This window comes from Pseudopodoces humilis, chromosome 7 (assembly GCF_049639895.1).
Source record: "Pseudopodoces humilis isolate 2021_Gansu_Grassland_sample_001 chromosome 7, ASM4963989v1, whole genome shotgun sequence".
Lineage (NCBI taxonomy): Eukaryota > Metazoa > Chordata > Aves > Passeriformes > Paridae > Pseudopodoces > Pseudopodoces humilis.
Genome location: NC_142206.1, coordinates 26,431,779 through 26,449,505, shown reverse-complemented (window position 1 = coordinate 26,449,505; position 17,727 = coordinate 26,431,779). Strand labels below are relative to the sequence as shown.

Genomic DNA, 17,727 nt, shown 5'->3' with positions numbered 1-17,727 from the left:
AGGCTTCAAGACCTCAATATTAAAACTTTGAAAGTTATAGTAAACCACACGAAGAAAATTAAAACTACTTGGGGAGTAAGAGCTTATTTACAAGGGGAGCATTTTGAATATTTAGGGATTTTATTAATTCTAGAGACACCATATCTGCAACTTTAGAATAAGTATTAAATAACATAGAGGAGTATTTCAAGGTGAAAGATTAATGACAGGGTGTGTTTATGTGAGACAGGTTTGCTGTTCCTTTAACAGCCAGGGCCAGGAGCTGCTTCCCCTCCCCATGTGTCATGAAGGGTGGACCTTACCTGGTTGCTACGCCTCCTCTCAGGTTTAGTGGGGCAAGTACAGCCCAAGCAGTGGCACCGGGCACCGCAGGAAACCCCGGTTCCTGCCAAGGCTCTACAGCCAGCACTGACCATGGGCTCCCTGTCCCTGTGGCTCTAATGTTCTCAATTCCCAAAGAGGGTTGCCTTTAAGAGAAATGATGGTTTTTCCAGGGGTAACGTTGGCCCTTCTTGTTCCAGGAGCTGATCACTCAAACCTCTCAACAAGGAGACGGAACTATGCAGCTGAATCCTGATGGGAAACAGTGGACTTCTCTTACAAAGGTACCAGAAAGGAGAATTTCGAAAGGAAACTGTAAAGGGGACTTTCCTGGTGGGTGGAGGCTGGGTGAAAACAGATAGGGTTCAGCATCTGCCAAACAATTTAATTAGCTACTGTAACCCGTTCAGTTCCCTCTGTGAGGCACTGTCCTGCTTATCGCTTTGATCATTCCACTTAGGTAGTCTTGCTTCATGTTAAATTCCTAGTGTGGCTTCCTGTCCTTGGCACATGGGGAACAATCTCTGTTTAAACAAGACTAATATCTTCAAAAGGATGGCTTTCAATAGGCTTTCTCTACATGTCTTGCTACAGCACAAGGGCAAGTTTCGGGCCAGTGTGGATAGCAAGAGAAGGGAAATTATGCCATTTACTCTCACAATAGTATGGCAGAATCTTAAAGTGGATTTTCAACACCTGATTTCCTGAATTAACCCCTCTTCTGGCCTCTAGTAAAAATGAATAGATTTTCAGGAGCCTTCAGACATGAAATTTCTCCTCTAGGAAATGATAGGATTAGATGTGCTAGAAAAGATTTTTACCTTTCCTCTCTCTAGTTTGAGGCCATTTAGTAATAATTAGGAGCTTTCCCTTGTTCTGTTTTGTGATGAGCACAGTTGCTGAGCAGCAGGTGTTGTTCTCTCAGTTTAAGGAACAGCCAACCTTTTCTTGGCTAGCTGAATGGGAAACCCAAAGAAGAAATACCAAAGAGAAAATACACCCTGCAATACAACTCTCTATGCTTCAGGGCTCGCAGCAGTCTGAGAACACACCAAACATCTCAAATTTTTTAGGCAAAACTCACAAAGCTGGATTTTGGTAATTTGTTATTTATAGCTCTGTGATGTCTAAGCCAAGGCTCCTTGGTCATGACAGGGCACATCCACATGCCTGAGTATTTGGTTCAATCTGCACTGCCTTTTTTGGCACATTTGGATTGCCACAAAGGTGGCTCCAGGGCATCTGATCCATGAAACTGAGTTGAGCCCTTCCAGGAATTGCCTTCTCCAAAGCCAGCCACTGGCAGCATGTTATTGGTTCTGTAATTACTGAGCACATTCTGTACCTGCCTCATTTCTGTGCCATTAGGAGTTAGGTTTTAGACATGAATTCAAGTGTCCTTGGTAGTCTGATCCAAAGCTAATCTTGGGGCCCTTAGCAGTGGTTTGACACCCTTGATCTGCACACCCAGTGACCTGCTGTGCAGCTGCGCAGCACAAATATTCTTGTTGCCTTTTCCTAGAGCGGGATGCTTTGGTTAATTGGAGGCTGATGTTACCTGTTTCTTTGTTAGCCTACGTGCACATTGCCCCCAGTCTCAACAGCATGGATTCATTAGCCCTGGCTGTCTGCATTGGTACGCTCAGGTTAAACATTTGGAAAGACTTCACATGGACGTATATTCCATTAAGCCTGTGAACACTGATGCACTTCACTTTTTATGAATGGACATTATTAACACAGTACCTACCAAATTGTTCTGCTCAGACAGTCCAAGCAAAAGTCTTGCTCTCCTTTCCTGCAGTACCTGTGTCACACTTGTTTCTCAGTGGGTCTAATGAGGTCAGTGTCATGTTATTAGGCTTCAGGGCTGGCAGTGGTCTTGTATAATCATTTTACAATATAGGTGAAGTCTTTACCTGTCCATGGCCCTGTAGTTGTACTAAGTGCCTTTTAGGCCTTTTGGAGCAAAAATTTCCTGTGGATTTATATTCCAGCATGTTGTGTCTTTCCCCCCATCTCCATGGCAGTAGAAATAATAAGTTATGTGGAGGTTATTTATTTGTTTATTTTATGGTAAAGGGAGAGGAGATATGAACTTATATCTCCAATATGAGTACAACAACATGACAGGTTAAGAAGTCATGCATGAGGTCAGAAACATGGGCTAATATGAAAGAGAGAAGCCCCAAGAAAAAAATACAGAGTTTCTTATCAGGTGTAAAACAATGCTTACACTTCTTAGGGAAAACAAAAGAAACTCAAGATGTGAAGAGTTTATATACTTCAAAACTAGAAAGAAATTTCTCACAAGAAAAAAACAGAGGTGATTTTAGCTCAAGAGGGCAGCTATATATGAAAAGCTCATACATAGTACGTAGCATGGTGGAAGTGCAAAGCAGCAATCTCTTTCTCAGATCTCAAAATCAGTTTGGGGATTGGAGTTCAGCATTTAACTCTTCAGAGTACTGTACATTTAAAATAGCAGGAATATGAGAAAATAATTTCATAGCCCAGGAGAGTGAATATATGTAATGACTGGAAAGAAGGCAATCACCACAATAATCACTTTATCACTTGAAAAAGGTCTAAAGCATGTCTTCATTTTCTGCCTTGGAAATTTAAAAAATTAATCTTCTCCCAAGCTGGGACTGAATCTTAGGACACTGTGCAGAGAGATTTTAGATAAGAAACAAGTAAATGCTCTAATAAGATAAAGCCTCATATCATGCTACAAAAGAAAGGAAGTATTTCAGTCTAGTACTTGATTTAGATGTTAGCAGAAAAATAAATGTATTGGCCATTCCATAATCAAACAGGAAATTCAACTCAACTGTTCCTGAGTTGGGTGTTTATCTCTCTTGATCACTTCTGTCTTCTACATATGCTATCTAAATTTGGCATTCATTCCTCTCTTTTGTATATTTGTTTTTTTCCCTGCAGGTAGAATCCTCTCCATGTTACTTACTGACTGTAAGAGTCATAAGAGCAAGAAATATCCACCAGGCAGATGTCTGTAAGTATCTGTAGTGCTGTATAGAGGAGCTCATGGCCTCTTACCTCCATGGGCTAATAGCTAAGTCCTGCTCCAAGTAAAGGTGCTTTCTAGATTTCTTCCATGAATTGGGAATGTTCTGTTGTTGGTGGGCTGCTTCCAGCAGTGAAGACAGAGTGTGTTGCTCTTCTTTGCATCAGCCCTTGTTCTGTGCAGAGGTAACTCGTAAGGTCACGGCTGTGCCTATCACACACATTTCTCTGTGTCCCCAAAGGGAGCAGTAAAAGCTCTGAAATCTGTTGAAAGCAAAATATGTGGAAAGATCTCCCATGTTTTCCTCTGGAGTATATTTATGTAATAAGGAACACAAAATGGTGACACTAATTGAGTAAATACTAAAAGATCAGAAGCCTTGTCTCAAATTTAGCTTGTATTCAAAGTTTTCTCAAAGCCGAATAATCGAAACTCCCATACCCTAATTCTCTATGTGCCAGCACTCCCAGGTAAAAGCAGTTACATTTTGTAGCTCCTTTGTTTTCTGCTGGCCTGGAACCAAAATATAATAGAAGATTGTATCTTTACTTATGCAGAAATCAGAAAGCTTTTTCTTAATGTTCTGTTTGGCTAAATGAGAAGATATTATGTTGTTTCCTTAATGCTTGCTGCATTTGTCCTAGATTCTTTTATTCTTGGCTAAACGGATTGTTTGACGACATAGAAGGAGAAAACCCTTCAATGTATTTATTATATTTCTAATCACATTTACTTAGAGAAGAGTCATGTCACCCTTCCTTTTTCTCCATTCCTACTACTTAAATTGTATTGTTTATGTTGAACAAATACGCCATGCCACTTTGCATCAGTGTCTCTTTTTGAAAATGAAATTTCATATTGTTCAATTAATTCCTTCTTCTAGAGCAAATGCTCATTTTAGATGTGTTCTGTGTTTTTAATAAAGTGAGCCATACTGATTGCTACGTGAGCCTGTGGCTGCCGACTGCTTCAAACGACAAATTTCAGACTAAAGCCATCAAGAACTGCAAAGATCCAGTCTGGAATGAAACTTTCTACTTCAGGATCCAGAGTCAGGTCAAGGTACTGAACTGGGACTTTTCTGGTAGCTGACCCAGGGAGCTACTGAGAGGTTTTATCCTTTTGCAAAGGGATATAAGCAATTTTTTCAAGAGGCGAGGAAAGATGCAGAAAGATAAGAGAATCATGATGGTTTTCCATGCCATCCAAGATGATTGTCTCTCTCAGCCATAGGTAGAACATGACATTTGAAATGTCAGTGATTTCCTCTCATTCCACCTCAGAGGTGCCAACATGGAGTTGATTTCCTGTCCACTTCCTTCCCTTCCTGTTCTTTTTCTTCCTCCCCTCCCACTTCTCACAACAACTGACCAAAACAGTTGTCCTAAGGATCTCCTGCTTCAAATAAAACCTAACACATTTCTGAAGTCCTTTCTTTCTTTTTTCAGAATGTGCTGGAGCTGGCACTGTATGATAAGGATGTGGTTACTCAGGATGACCACCTCTTCACAGTGTACTTTGACATAGCCAAACTTTCCCTGGGGGAAGAAGTCTTCATGCACTTCAAGTGTGATTCACAGGTGAGGTCCAAAGTAAGAAATGGAATAGCTTGGCAAGAATGTGATTCTTAGCTTTTTTGTCTAAAATGCTATTTGTAAAATGTTGCCTTTTTTGCTTGTTGTGTTTCAGCTGCCTAGCCACATAAAAATAAGTTAGTTTTCACTCTAAAGTGGGAAAACCTCTTCACACCTGCATCTGTAGGCACACTGAAAAGTTTGGCGTAGGCCACAGAGGCTCACAAATTTCAGGTGTATTGGCAAAACTGTTTCTTTGCTGAGCCTGCCCCCATCGAGGCTGAGGAGGGTGTCCATGCCAGTACCTGATGCTTTTGTCATAACCTACTACTTAGTCTAATAATTAGGAAGTAAAAATTCCCTCATCAGAACTAAATGTCAAACCAGACTATTTGCTAATTATGGAATGTGGCATGGGTGTTTAAATAAAGTCTAGGTCATGCCACCCAGCTTGGCAGCAAGAAATAATCCTGTCTTGAATGTCCAGGGACACTGAAAATTGTACACCCATCTCCCAGTATTGTTCTATCATTCTCCTTTTCCAGTTCCAGTTTCTTGTGCATCTGTAGTGCGCCACTCAGTTGAGGAATTACCTTATCTACATACACCCAAGCTCCACACTGTGCTTCATTGTCTTTAAATGCCTTATTTGACAATTTTGTTCCTTGCAAAATATCAAAGTAGCAGTGTGTGGACTTCTGCTAAGATCTGGTGAAATTAAAACTTTGGCTACTTGCAACCCAGCTGATCATTTTGGTTACAGGTGCCATATCCAAGCCTTTTCTTTTTGCACAGCTACACCAGTTAGAGCTCATACTGTTCAAGCCTTTGTAAACTTTTTTGTCCTGTATTATTAACTTTTTAGTGTCTTTAATTTAAGCAACTAAGTAGCCTACAGCATGATCTCACTTTGCTGTTCATGATCCCTTCTGTCCCTACTTTTGTTTTCCTCTTGCCTGTGATTTCTTTCTCCTGAGGATTATACTCCTTTTCACCACTTCACAGACCAGGCCTTAATGTCAGATTTACCACTGTCCCAATGCCCTAAACTTGCTGCCAGACAAAGAGGTTTTCCTCTTCCACAGCTGCTCTGCATGGCACCATTTCACTTCCTGACACCAGAAGACTTGGCCTCTCCCCTTCAGCAATGCCCTTTCTTTTTGCTGGAGACTCAGAATGAGACAACATCTCCCCCTAGGTCTGTCCCTTAGGCTCCAGCAGAGGCAGGCAAGCCAAACAATTTCTGTATTAAAAACTGCTATGACAGCCATCCACAAGCTTCCTACCAGGAGAGAATCTTGAGACTCAAGACACACAGATGTGTGGTGGTGTGTGACTCTATTCTAAATGCTCTGCTGGTCACAAACAGTGCATGCATACCCAGATTGTGAGAATGAGGACTTGCATTATGAGAACTTCCAGTACACTAGTACCAAAATCATTTTCCTGTCTTTATTTTCCAGAGACAAGAGGAACTGGAGGTGGGATTTGCCTTGGATAATATGTGAGTAAACATGAAATGCAACATTACCTGGAACAAAAAGAAGCAGCAATTCAGAGGCATGAAATAGTCTAGTCTGATTGTTCAGAGTGCATCATTCCCAAGGAATTTGTGCTATGAGCTATGTCGACAAATGGGTGAATGCCAGGATGACCTCCCATGAGCTTCAGGAAAACAGGGAGAACACCCTAAAACCTTTTATTTGTCTAATGTAGTGAACATAATTTAAGACCAGAATGTTGCTTATTTGTTATGCACTTGTGTTTGAGATCAGCAAGAGGGTCCACCTCCCTTCAAAACACCACATGGAATAATGCACTGGATTTCTGATCCAGAGCCTTCATTGTTCCATCATCCAGAAAAGTGTGATTTATTAAAAATTGGATTCCATGAAACCATCCCTGGCCTCAGCTTGGGACTCAGCATAAAATCGCTCCGTGGTTTGGCCTCAGAGTACCTTTGGCATTTTTTCTGCTGAGCTCCAGGACTGGATGAGCCAGTAGGGTGACAATTGTGCCTTGACATAGCACAGTGAGGAAACTTGTACAACAAGTCTCCTGGAACTTTTCTTTCAAATCCAATATGCAGGTAAAAATATGCAAGAGGAAAATCAGGAGGAGGGTGGAGCGCATCAACAGTACTGTAATTTTAATGAGTTATTGTAAATGCATTTTTCTTTGTTTCCTAGTTCAGGCCCTCCTGAAACCATCATTACTAATGGAGTGCTAGTGGTGAGTGTTGTATTTCATCATCTTTCTCGTCCTATTGCCACACTTGTTTCACTTGACTCACAGTCATCAGGACAACGTACCCCTGGACTGAGACAGCCAGCACTGAAACATTGCCATTTCCCGCTTCATCATGACATATCCTTGTGGACGGCACCTCTGGAGACACTGTGGCTGGAACAGCACGGAGATCCCCCATCCCAACACCCTTTGCTGTATAAAGGAAACATAGGGAAGTGGTTTAGGTCTGAGACATCAGTGCAGCAGTGAATTCTTCCTTAGACATCACTCCTCCCACATTCCCATACTGCCGAAGTGAGGGGGTTTGTCCTGTCCCATGAACATCTCACTTCCCACATTCATAACTGTGCTTTTTACACAGGGACTTCCCATCCCTGGCATTTTCTCATTTATTATCTTTGCTTGCTCATGAATTCTGTATAAAACAATCCTTGCATCTCTGGGATCCTGAAAGTACTGTTTTTCACTGTGTCCTCATCTTCTCCCTTCTGCAAGCCCTCTTCATCCACACTGCACTCCTGCCTCGCTCCGGTTGTGTCCTGTTTAGACTAGGAAACAGAATGTCACGTTGGAAAATTCCCTGCCATGATGTATTTTACTGTTTGCCTCTCTTACAGTCTCGCAAAATCTGCTGCTTAGAAGTTCAGGTGGTTGAGAAGAAGAAGAAAAAGGAGAAGAAATCAAGTAAGGTTATTTCTCCATCAGCTATTTTTAACTGATGTGCTAATATTATGAACACAATTGGCTTAGTGTAAGAATTAAAGAACCCCAACAAATCCAAAGCATGAGAACAGCCTTGTGATAGACTCTGTAAGAATTTTTGTTACCAGTTTTGATGAGAAAATTAACGTGTCTGCTTTTGTGTCATTTCCTTAGAAAAAGAATTTTCCTTTAAAGTGCAAGGCTCTTATGAAGGCACCCAGGACATTGTGCTGGGATCTGATCTGGTTTTCAGCTCCTCCTTTCCTGCCAAATTCCACTATGCCAGATATAAGCAGCCAACACTGGATGTTACACTACCAGGAAAGAAACAACCTCCCTCCTCAGTATGTTACAACTGAACTTTAAAAAAAACATAATAATGGCATGTAAAATCCTAGACACCATAAATAGTAACATTAATTTGTATTGTGGGCAGTATGTAACATTCTATACAATATAAACATAGGTTTATTTGTATTTTTTCAGGACTCACATGTGTATGATACAAGCTCTGCAAATGTGGAACTTCATTCCATTCCAAGTGGAAAAAATATGATCTTAGCAGAGGTGAGTGCCTGCTTTTTGGTGGGAGAGGCTGAGAAACCTGGATGTGGAAGTCTGCATCCCCCTGTGATTACCATGGTACTTTCTGACAATGAAAGCCTGCAGATAAAAACAGCACAGCCTAACAGTGGTAGGTCTTTCAGCAGTTAGGCACAGCAATTGTGCCTTGTTCTGTTTGAATAGATGTGAGGCATCTTGCTGCTCCATCCTGATCTTACTTCACACTTAATGTTGAAGCTCTGCCCTTCCCCTTCTCGCACACCAGTGGTGCACCTGAACTGACTGAGGTAGCGTCAGACTTCTGCTGATGCTGACAATGCTTTACAAAGCACTTTCAGACTCATGGTTAAAAAAATCCATGTAGAATGAAAGGATCACTACTGTTGTGGTGTATAAGCCACAGAAAGGGGGTAATAAATGCTGCTGTGTAGAATCATAGTCCTGGCTGGCTGCCTAAGAGGAACTGTTAGTAGAGATGGGTGAAGTATACATGATCATTATTCTGTAAATAGCAGTTATCCTCAGATGTTACATTCACTAGGAAACATTAAAAATTACTGAACAACTTCCCTTTCAGTAAAACACTACTGTCAATTTGCATAGGCTGCTGGTTTATTCAAGCTCCTGATTATTCAGAGCTCCTGATTTGTACCCACATTGCTAGGATGGCACAAGATAAAATTCCACCTCAGGCTGCAGGGAAGAAGCAGGTTGTCAGCACTCACACTGTTCATTTTCTTGCTTTCCAGGATAAAAGATTTGATTTATTTGCAAAGGCAGAAGACTGGTAAGAGACTTGGCCACTCTTGGAGATTGACTTTTACTTAGCTGAACTCCTCTCACCCTGGGCTCTTTACTGGGGAGGAGGCACTCACAGCAGGACTGGAAGGTGTTGTGATCAGGTTTTGTGGCATACACATGAGCTGGAAGCCATTGCATGTAGTGTAGTGTATACATGTAGATGTACTGAGTACATCTACGTGTACTGAGACAGGAATAGTGAAAAAAATATGCATAAAATAGAAAAAAATAATATTACAAGTCAATTATGCTACCCAGTGTTATGGTCAGCACAGTCTTTTGCCTTTTCTTTAACACTGGGCAAGAGCACAGCCGATCACCTGGCATTGTTGATTATGAAGTAGGGAAAATTTCTGCCTAATTCAAGAAAGTATGAGAAGTTTTTCCTATAGCTCTCAGTTCACTAGAATATGAGAGAATCCAGACAGCAGGTATGCCAGAAATTAGCTGCAGGAATGTCTTTCCTTAGGTTTTATTTTGATAACTGCTTAGAATTTATCAGTCCTTTCTTCTATCCTTCTTTCAAGCAGCATTGTATACTTGCTTGGGAGTGTAGGAAAGGGACCTCCTGTAATTGGAGTATTTTGTGGAACAGTTTTGTTTTATTGCATTGGAAACTCTGAGCTTGTTTACCAATCATAAAATGAAATATGCTTTTTTCCTGATCTCTGCTTCAGCCCAGACCACCTTGATGTGCGTTTAGGATTTGATCTCTGCATACAGGAACAAGACTTTCTCTGCAAAAGGAAGAATTATGTTATGCCTGCTCTGAAGAAGGTTCTGCAGCTGGAACAGGATCTGCTGGACCATGAGGTCTGTAGGGAAAACATTTAGAACATCTCATCAGTGCTTAGCAGTGAGAGCATAATGGCATAATACAACCTCTTTTTCTTCATAGTTATTTTTTTTTCTGATCTTTCCTCATCTTAAAACTTATGTATACCTCCAATACTGCCCCATACTTGTAAATTCACCTTGCTGTTTGTGTCCTTTGTATTTGCTATCCTGAGTTTAACCCTTTTCCTGCTACACCTTCCTTGGAAGCCAGATATTCCTTATGTAGGAACGGCTTCTTCCACACTATTTACCCTATTATTGTTATCCTTGTTGATAGTCCCTTCTCTCTTCAGCCTGTGAGATTTCTTTTTAATTCCTTCTTTTTCAACTGATTTTTTTCTCTCTTACTGTCTCTTTTGGTTTGAATTAATGCATTTTTATTTGATTAATACCAAATATCTATGTTGAACACATTGGAAACAAGTGTCAGATATCTAAGCAAGAAATGGTCATTGTTTCTACTCCTGTTCTCCTTTATAAAATAAATGCTAGGTTATATTTCAGTAGAAGTAATTTAGAAAGAAGTCTGTGCCTGGGCACAGGTGGTGGTGCTGGGCTTTATGTATGGGGAGGTCTCTGCTGAGAGGCGCGGTCAGGGGCAGCCGCTGTGTGACGCCGGCCCTTTGTGTCCCTGTGTTGCACAGACCCTGGTGGTGGCCATCATGACCACGGGAGGAGGGATGAGATCCTTGACAGCACTCTATGGCAGCCTGAGGGGGCTCAAGAAGCTCAATGTCTTGGACTGTGCCACCTACCTGACTGGCTTGTCTGGTACTACATGGTGAGTGGGACCTTGGCTGGAGTCTCCCTGGTGACACCGAAGTGCTGAAGGAGGCTGGGGCTGATGTACAGTAGTGTACCTATAACAGCTTCTCAGCAGTCCTTCTTCTTAACCTCCCAAAATTGACAGAATAAAGTCTTTTCATGGGGGAAAGTCACATAATTTGCAACTACATGATAAAAAAGTGTTTTTCTAATAATGGTTTATGGAAAATTGTGCAGGCTATTTTGGCAGGGTTAATGACTGTGACTTCAAAGGGAACATGAGAGTTTCATAGGGAACTGAAGACAGGAAATCTTAATTTCAAATCAAGAACTTAAAACCAAAACATAAAATGCCTACCTCAAACCTTGGTGTGCTTTTTTCCCTCTTCAATATGTATTTCCTCTTCCTAGGACCATGTCAAACTTGTACAGAGATGCTGACTGGTCACGAAAGGATCTCGACAAGCAAATCAGTGAGGCTCGAAAACATATGACAAAATGCAAAATAAATTCCTTTTCCTTGGAATATTTGAAGTATTACAAAAAGCAGCTGTGCCAACGGAAAAGAGAGGGCCGCAAAACGTCTTTTATAGATCTCTGGGGGCTTGTCCTGGAATCTTTTTTGCATGATGGGGTACAGTATATCATAAAGCAGCATTTACAGTGGCTTACCATTCTCTGAAAATTTATTTCTGGAGAAGATATTTTTCTGTCGGCTCTGAGAAAAGCAGTTTGTTACGAGACAAACCAAATGTTTTCCAAAACATTTGGTGCCAGTCTTGTAGATACTCATTCATGGTGAAAATCAGCATTCTTGCTTGTGAAATTTTCAATATATTTTTCTGAGGAAACCCCAAGTATAACATTTTCAAACAGTATTACAGTTTAAGAATTCTTTTCATATTCTGCAAGTTACTTGTTTAGAAATAACAAAATTGCAGACATTATGCATGCCTATGAGACATGTTAACTAAAGAACCTGCAGACTTTTGAAAGGTGTGAGGTCTTCCATAAAGCTGCAGCATAATGCAATAACATTTTTTATATCAAAAGTATTGCTTTCTGCTCTTTATTATTATTATTATTATTTATTATTATTTTACATCTTAATGCATCATCAAATAATCTGGCATCAGATTGGATGGCTGCAGGTATTTCAGTAACAGAACACTTTTGGGGATTTTGAAAAATATGGAACATTTCAGAGGATAAGCCAAGCACACATTATACATTAGAGGCAAGAATTTTTCTGCCCTGCAAGCTTAGATGCAGAGAAAATATTGCCATGCTAATTTTTCTCTCAGTGTAACTGTATTTCTGGGATCACAGAAAGACAACCACAGACTCTCAGATCAGCAACAGGCCATTGATCGTGGTCAGAACCCACTTCCTATCTACACTGCAGTCAATGTCAAGAACAACTACAGCACTCTGGATTTCAAAGGTAATTCTGAGACTTCTGAGAGTCATTTGTCTTTATATATTAGGTGGTAAATCATGGAACAGTCTTTTTAGATAGCCTAAAAAACCCCTCTTATTTGAAGACCAGAATCTCAGCTGATGTGTACTCATATAATATCCTTGTGGTCAGGTAAAAGTTTGACTTGTCTATTCTGTCTATGAAACAGACTCGAAAATATTCCAAAGCTTTTCCATGTTCATGAGTATTCATTTGTAACATGCTTACAACTCATTGCTATTGGTCAGAAATATTAGACTCAAAAAATATTTTGAAGGCTGTAATAAAACATTATTCTCTTCTTTGGGCTCTTATTTACAGAATGGGTGGAGTTCACCCCATATGAGGTGGGATTGCAAAAATATGGAGTTTTTGTTCGCACGGAGGATTTTGGCAGTGAGTTCTTCATGGGACGATTGATGAAGAAGGTCCCTGAATCCAGGATCTGCTTCTTGGAAGGTAAGCTATTAAAACCAACAAATTATTTTATTGCTCATTTTGTTTTGGAAGCTTTGGGTTGGCTTTTATTATTTTGGGGATTTTTTTATTGTTATTTTGTTCTTGTTTGTTTGTGTGTTTGTTTGTTTCGGTGTTTTGGGGGGGGGGGGAGTTTTTGGGGTTTTTTTTGATGTGAGCTATATAAATTACACACTGATAAAGTATTGGTGCAGGACTGACATGGCAGTTTCACCAGAGAGGATAAATATCTCTTTGTTGAATTAATACTTACTATAATGGATTCAGTTTGCAGTAAAGAAGAAAATTCAAAGGGGCTATCAAATAGTCATTTACACTTTGAAACCTAGTTTTGAATTAAAATATAGTATGGCTTCCAGTACAACAATAAAATTGAGGTCCCTGGGAATCCGTGGTTCAGCTCATGCTACCCCAGAAGGGTGAACTTCTGAGCCTGTTGCCTGTCTCACGGATAGTCAGTATTTTGTATGCTCCCTATAAACATTTTACATGAGCCTTCATGCTGACTCTCCACTGCATCAGGGTGTGTTTGAGCATGCCAGGCCCTCCTGCTCCAGACGGTCCTAGGTCACAGGTCACTGGCTCCACTGCCTGGGCAAGGCTGGGGGAAAACAACACAGCCATCCTCAAAGCATTTTTGCTGTTGACAGAAGCAGAGCATGGATATGTGTTTTCCTGAGAAAGAGACAAAGCTGTCAGCTTGTGACTGATTTCACAAGCAAACTTCTCTTTGACTTTCTCTTCCACTGAGCAGAAAATAGACACTGTACTATTTTAGCCTCAGTCTGTGCTGGATTGTCACACATTTGCACTCCTTGAATGAAAAAACAATCAGAACTTGTGTCCTAATGGATAACCAAAGAAATTGCTTTTCAAGCGCAAAAATGCACGGTCAAAACTGATCCCTTGGTGTATTAACAGGCTTATTCTCAAAAAGGGGATCCTACAAAAGCAGAGGCTGTAAGATTATATTGTAGTTATGCCCTTACCAATATAATTTCACATCAAATTTCTTGGATTGCAACCCTTCATCCTTTCTTTTTATACAAACTTCATGATACTTATGTTTTTTTCCTAAAAATACCAATTCCATATTGATTTGCAAATATCTCCATCCCTAAGTACCACAAGACAAAAACTGGACACCAAAATAAGGTTTAAAAAGCAACAACCAAATAAAAATGACATGTCATGCTTTTAAAACAAAATAACAGAAAACAAACCTCACAAGTTTTGTCTCATTATAACAGTTTGAGATTCATGATATGTGAATGTTCAGGTTAGAAAGCTCTTTTCTTTTACAGGCATGTGGAGTAGTTTATTTTCATTCAATGTGTTATATATCTGGAATTTGTCCCATTCATCAGAAGATTTCTGGCACAGGTGGACCCGGGACCAAATTGACAATATAGGTAAACAACCATTATTCTTTTTCACTGTGTATTTATTGTTGAATGGAGTTACGTGTTTCATGATGCAAATTACAAATGAATAATTTAAAAAATCTCTGGTCCTGTGATCTTTTAAGGGTCAACACTGATGCTGGTAGATGATTCAAATGTCCAGAAATAATAAGATTGATCTGTAAATTATTAATAAAGCAAAATGATTTTGACTGCTTCAAGTGATATAAAGAACAACAGCTGTTCTTTTCCAAAGCCTGCATTCAGTCTGTTCCTCTAATGTGTGTATGCCTGGAGCAGACTTTTATTGCTGTTTGACACTGTATCTTGGGCATTTTTATCCAAGCCCAGACTGTGTAAGGAAATGGTACTTGTCTAGTAAGAGTAGCTTCTTATTTTCTGTTTTGCTTGGTCACTTATGCTCGTTGGCCCGTTTAATAAGAGAAAGCACCAGGGTTTATTACTTACCTTGACTTCTTGAGGGCTGACCCTGCTCTGGGCAGGTGGAATTTAAGAGCTTTTCCCTGTGCAGAGGAGGAGCCCCCGCTGCCCGTGAAGCCTCAGGAGCTGCAGACACGGCTGTTCACACCGCCCGGGCCCCTGGGCAGCGCCCTGCGCGCTGTCCTCGCCGACCGCGTCTGCATCGCCCAGGAGCACAACTTCCTCAAGGGCTTCCAGATGCACGACGACTACCTGGAGAATACACACTTCTGCAGGTGGAAAGGTAACAGGAGACCCGTGGGCCTGGGAAGAGAATAAACAAACTGAACAAAACAAAACTCCAAATTTGAAGTTAAACCTGTTCTCTGAGGTTGGAGGCCAGGTTTGGGCAGAATCTCTATTAGACCAATCGACGACTGATGATGCTGCAGGATGTAGCATGACATGGTGTTGAGCTACGTGTCAGTGGTTTGCTGGTGGCACTCCCCTCTGGAGGCCACCAGGTCCTTCCTCTCTTCAAAGACACCCGCAGTGGGGAGGCACGGTAAATCCCCTTCATGAATGTTGTTGCTGCAGGTACAAAACTGCATATGACTGGAGCTCAGGGGGCAGAAGAGAAAGGATATGGCAAATCTTCCTTCCCCAAGGACTGTAACCAGTTAAGGCTCTGAGGACATGGTCTAAGGGTGGAGAAACAGGCCAGCAAGTTTTGCAGTATTGCACTTACAGCAAGAATATTTTTTTCCTTTCAGATACTGTGTTAGACACATTTCCCAACCAGCTGACACAATCAGATGAATTCCTGTCTCTGGTGGATACTGGATTTTTCATCAATACAAGCATCATGCCACTTTTAAAACCAGAGAGAAAGGTGGACGTCATCCTTCATTTAAATTACAGTGCAGGATCCCAGATACAGGTGACAGTAATTCAAACAATCTTTATTGCTTCTTCAACATGTGTATATCTATAATTATTTAACACTTAGGTTCTTTTTGTATTGATCCTACTTAAAGTGTTAACCTTTAGCATTTTCAGCTTCATGATTAAGTGTGATACATCTTTTATAGGCTGCATGTAGTCTTGTTTGTTTTTCTTGTACAATAAACTGTATTATGCTAAGACTCAGAAACAAAAACAAAAATAAAAAAAAGCCGCACAAATCCTTCTGTCCAGTGACACGGTGCTTTTGACTAGGGATTAGGATCTTGCTTTGCACAAGCTGCTTAGAAAATGTCTACTTTAATACTGGACTCCAAGAAATCTTTAAAATCCAATTTTAAGTCTTAGTACTGCTCTGTTCCTTGATCCAGGCTTTGGACCAGACCTGCAAGTACTGCTCTGAGCAGGGAATTGCTTTTCCCAGGGTAGACTTGAGTGAAGAAGACAGGAAAAAGCTTAAGGAGTGTTACCTCTTTGATGGTGCTGAGACTCCAGGAGCACCAGTACTGCTGTTTTTCCCACTAGTTAATGATACCTTCCAAAAATACAAAGCACCAGGCAAGTACTCAAACATGTTAAAAAGAAGGTTTACATCATAGACAGTCTATTAAAAGGAATATATTTCATACTCCAACTCTTGAAATTCACTGTTTACCCTTTTCAGTATCTCAAACTTTTCTGTTCCTTAAACTTTTCCTTTAAAGTTAATTTTTTTAACCACGTGAGATTTGATGCCAGAGCTGTGATGTTTCAATCCCTAAGCTAGTTATCTTGCAGGTAATCAGTTTTCAGGTAACTTTGATGTATCTACTGATGTGTACATCCATAGACACATACTGTAGGTACCTTAAGGCACAGCTAAGAACTACAGTTCAGACCCATGTAAGAATAATCACCCTTTTTTCTGCCCTCATCCTGTGAAACCACTGGTATGCACTTGAGCCAGGGACTGAGCCGTCAATTTGAATAAGAATTATTTGTTTTTCTAAAAATATCTTAAAGCCAAACAAGTAATTTATACTATGAACTCTGTGGAAAGACACCTCCTTTCCTTTCTCTGTTAAGAGTTGGCTTGTTTATGACCAGAGTGATTTCTCACCCCTTCCTCCTAGGTCAGAAGCGCTCAGAGTCAGAGATGGAAGATGGCAAAGTTGATCTCTATGGCTGCTGTTCCCCGTATTCGACATATTCCCTTCAGTACACTGAGAAGGAGTATGACCTCCTGGTTCAGCTGGGTGAATACAACATCCTCAATAACGAAGACCTCATTGTACAGGCCTTGCGCACAGCAGTGGCACGGAAAAGGCAGATAAAGAAATGATGTCAAACAAGACAGTGTGTTTTTAAGTCCCTTAACCTGCCAAGAGACTGAAGGTCTCTTACAATTAGCCAGCAGGCTTCAAAGTATTCCTGCTCAATCCCACTATTTAGTAATCTCAGGTGAACAAAAAAGACTGAAGAAAACCTTTTTCTCTGAAGAATTTCACTGCAGTAAATCATTGCGATTCAGTTACAAAAACAGAGTATGAATTGTTGTATGGTACAGAGGATGGGCAGCCACAAAGCAGGTGCTAAAATGATAATAAATATGGTGCTTGTTGCCCTGAGAAAGAGCTTTAAGTGTTTAAGCCTGACATCTTCAGGACAGACCACATTAAAAGCATATTTTACTAACTTGACTTGTGTTTTGTACTTGCAAGGTGGTTCTGAGACAAGCAGCAACCTTTGGGACAGGTTGGTGACTGGGATCATGGCACACTGCATGCTTAGAGAAAAGCACATTCTGTATGGAGAATAGCACTGTGGAAAGGGACCTGGGAGTCTGTGGCAAGTTGAACAGGAGTCAGCAGTGCCCTGGCAACCATGAGGGCCAAGCTCGTCCTGGGGGCATCAGCCACAGCATGGCCAGCTGGGCAAAGGAGGGATTGTCCCGCTCTGCTCTGCACTGGGGCAGCCTCATCTCAAGTCCTCTGTGTGGTTTTGGATGCTGCAATGTGACAAGATATATATTAAGATACGAGAGAGTCTCCAGACAAGGGCATTGAAGGCCATGAAAAGCTGTATGAGGAGTAGCTGGGGCCGCTTGGTCTGTTCAGCCTGGAGGACACCGAGAGGAGACCTCATTGCAGTCTGCAGTGTAAATGACCTGTTGGTTGGACATTT

The 17,727-nt window shown here is 40.9% G+C and overlaps 1 protein-coding gene across 1 annotated transcript; it reads left to right on the top strand.

Annotated features, from left to right (window-relative positions):
* Window positions 1-501: 501 nt before the first annotated feature.
* On the top strand, window positions 502-16,998 carry LOC102109420 (cytosolic phospholipase A2 epsilon-like). The gene is made up of 20 exons (XM_014251873.2): window positions 502-605; window positions 3,265-3,337; window positions 4,275-4,411; window positions 4,798-4,929; window positions 6,387-6,427; window positions 7,113-7,155; window positions 7,791-7,857; window positions 8,050-8,219; window positions 8,362-8,442; window positions 9,189-9,226; window positions 9,918-10,053; window positions 10,722-10,858; window positions 11,254-11,476; window positions 12,172-12,286; window positions 12,623-12,760; window positions 14,083-14,190; window positions 14,714-14,905; window positions 15,375-15,541; window positions 15,936-16,122; window positions 16,677-16,998. The coding sequence occupies exons 1-20, from the start codon at window positions 561-563 to the stop codon at window positions 16,883-16,885; spliced, it is 2,439 nt and encodes an 812-aa protein (XP_014107348.2). The 5' UTR covers window positions 502-560; the 3' UTR covers window positions 16,886-16,998.
* The last annotated feature ends 729 nt before the right edge of the window (window positions 16,999-17,727 follow it).

What these genes read in the sequence shown, in the direction of transcription:
- LOC102109420 (XM_014251873.2), top strand. Translation starts at nt 561, where the DNA reads ATGCAGCTGAATCCTGATGGGAAACAGTGGACTTCTCTTACAAAG. An exon ending in AGTGGACTTCTCTTACAAAG is followed by an intron (nt 606 to 3,264) that starts GTACCAGAAAGG and finishes TTTTCCCTGCAG; the next exon opens with GTAGAATCCTCTCCATGTTA. An exon ending in TTACTAATGGAGTGCTAGTG is followed by an intron (nt 7,156 to 7,790) that starts GTGAGTGTTGTA and finishes CCTCTCTTACAG; the next exon opens with TCTCGCAAAATCTGCTGCTT.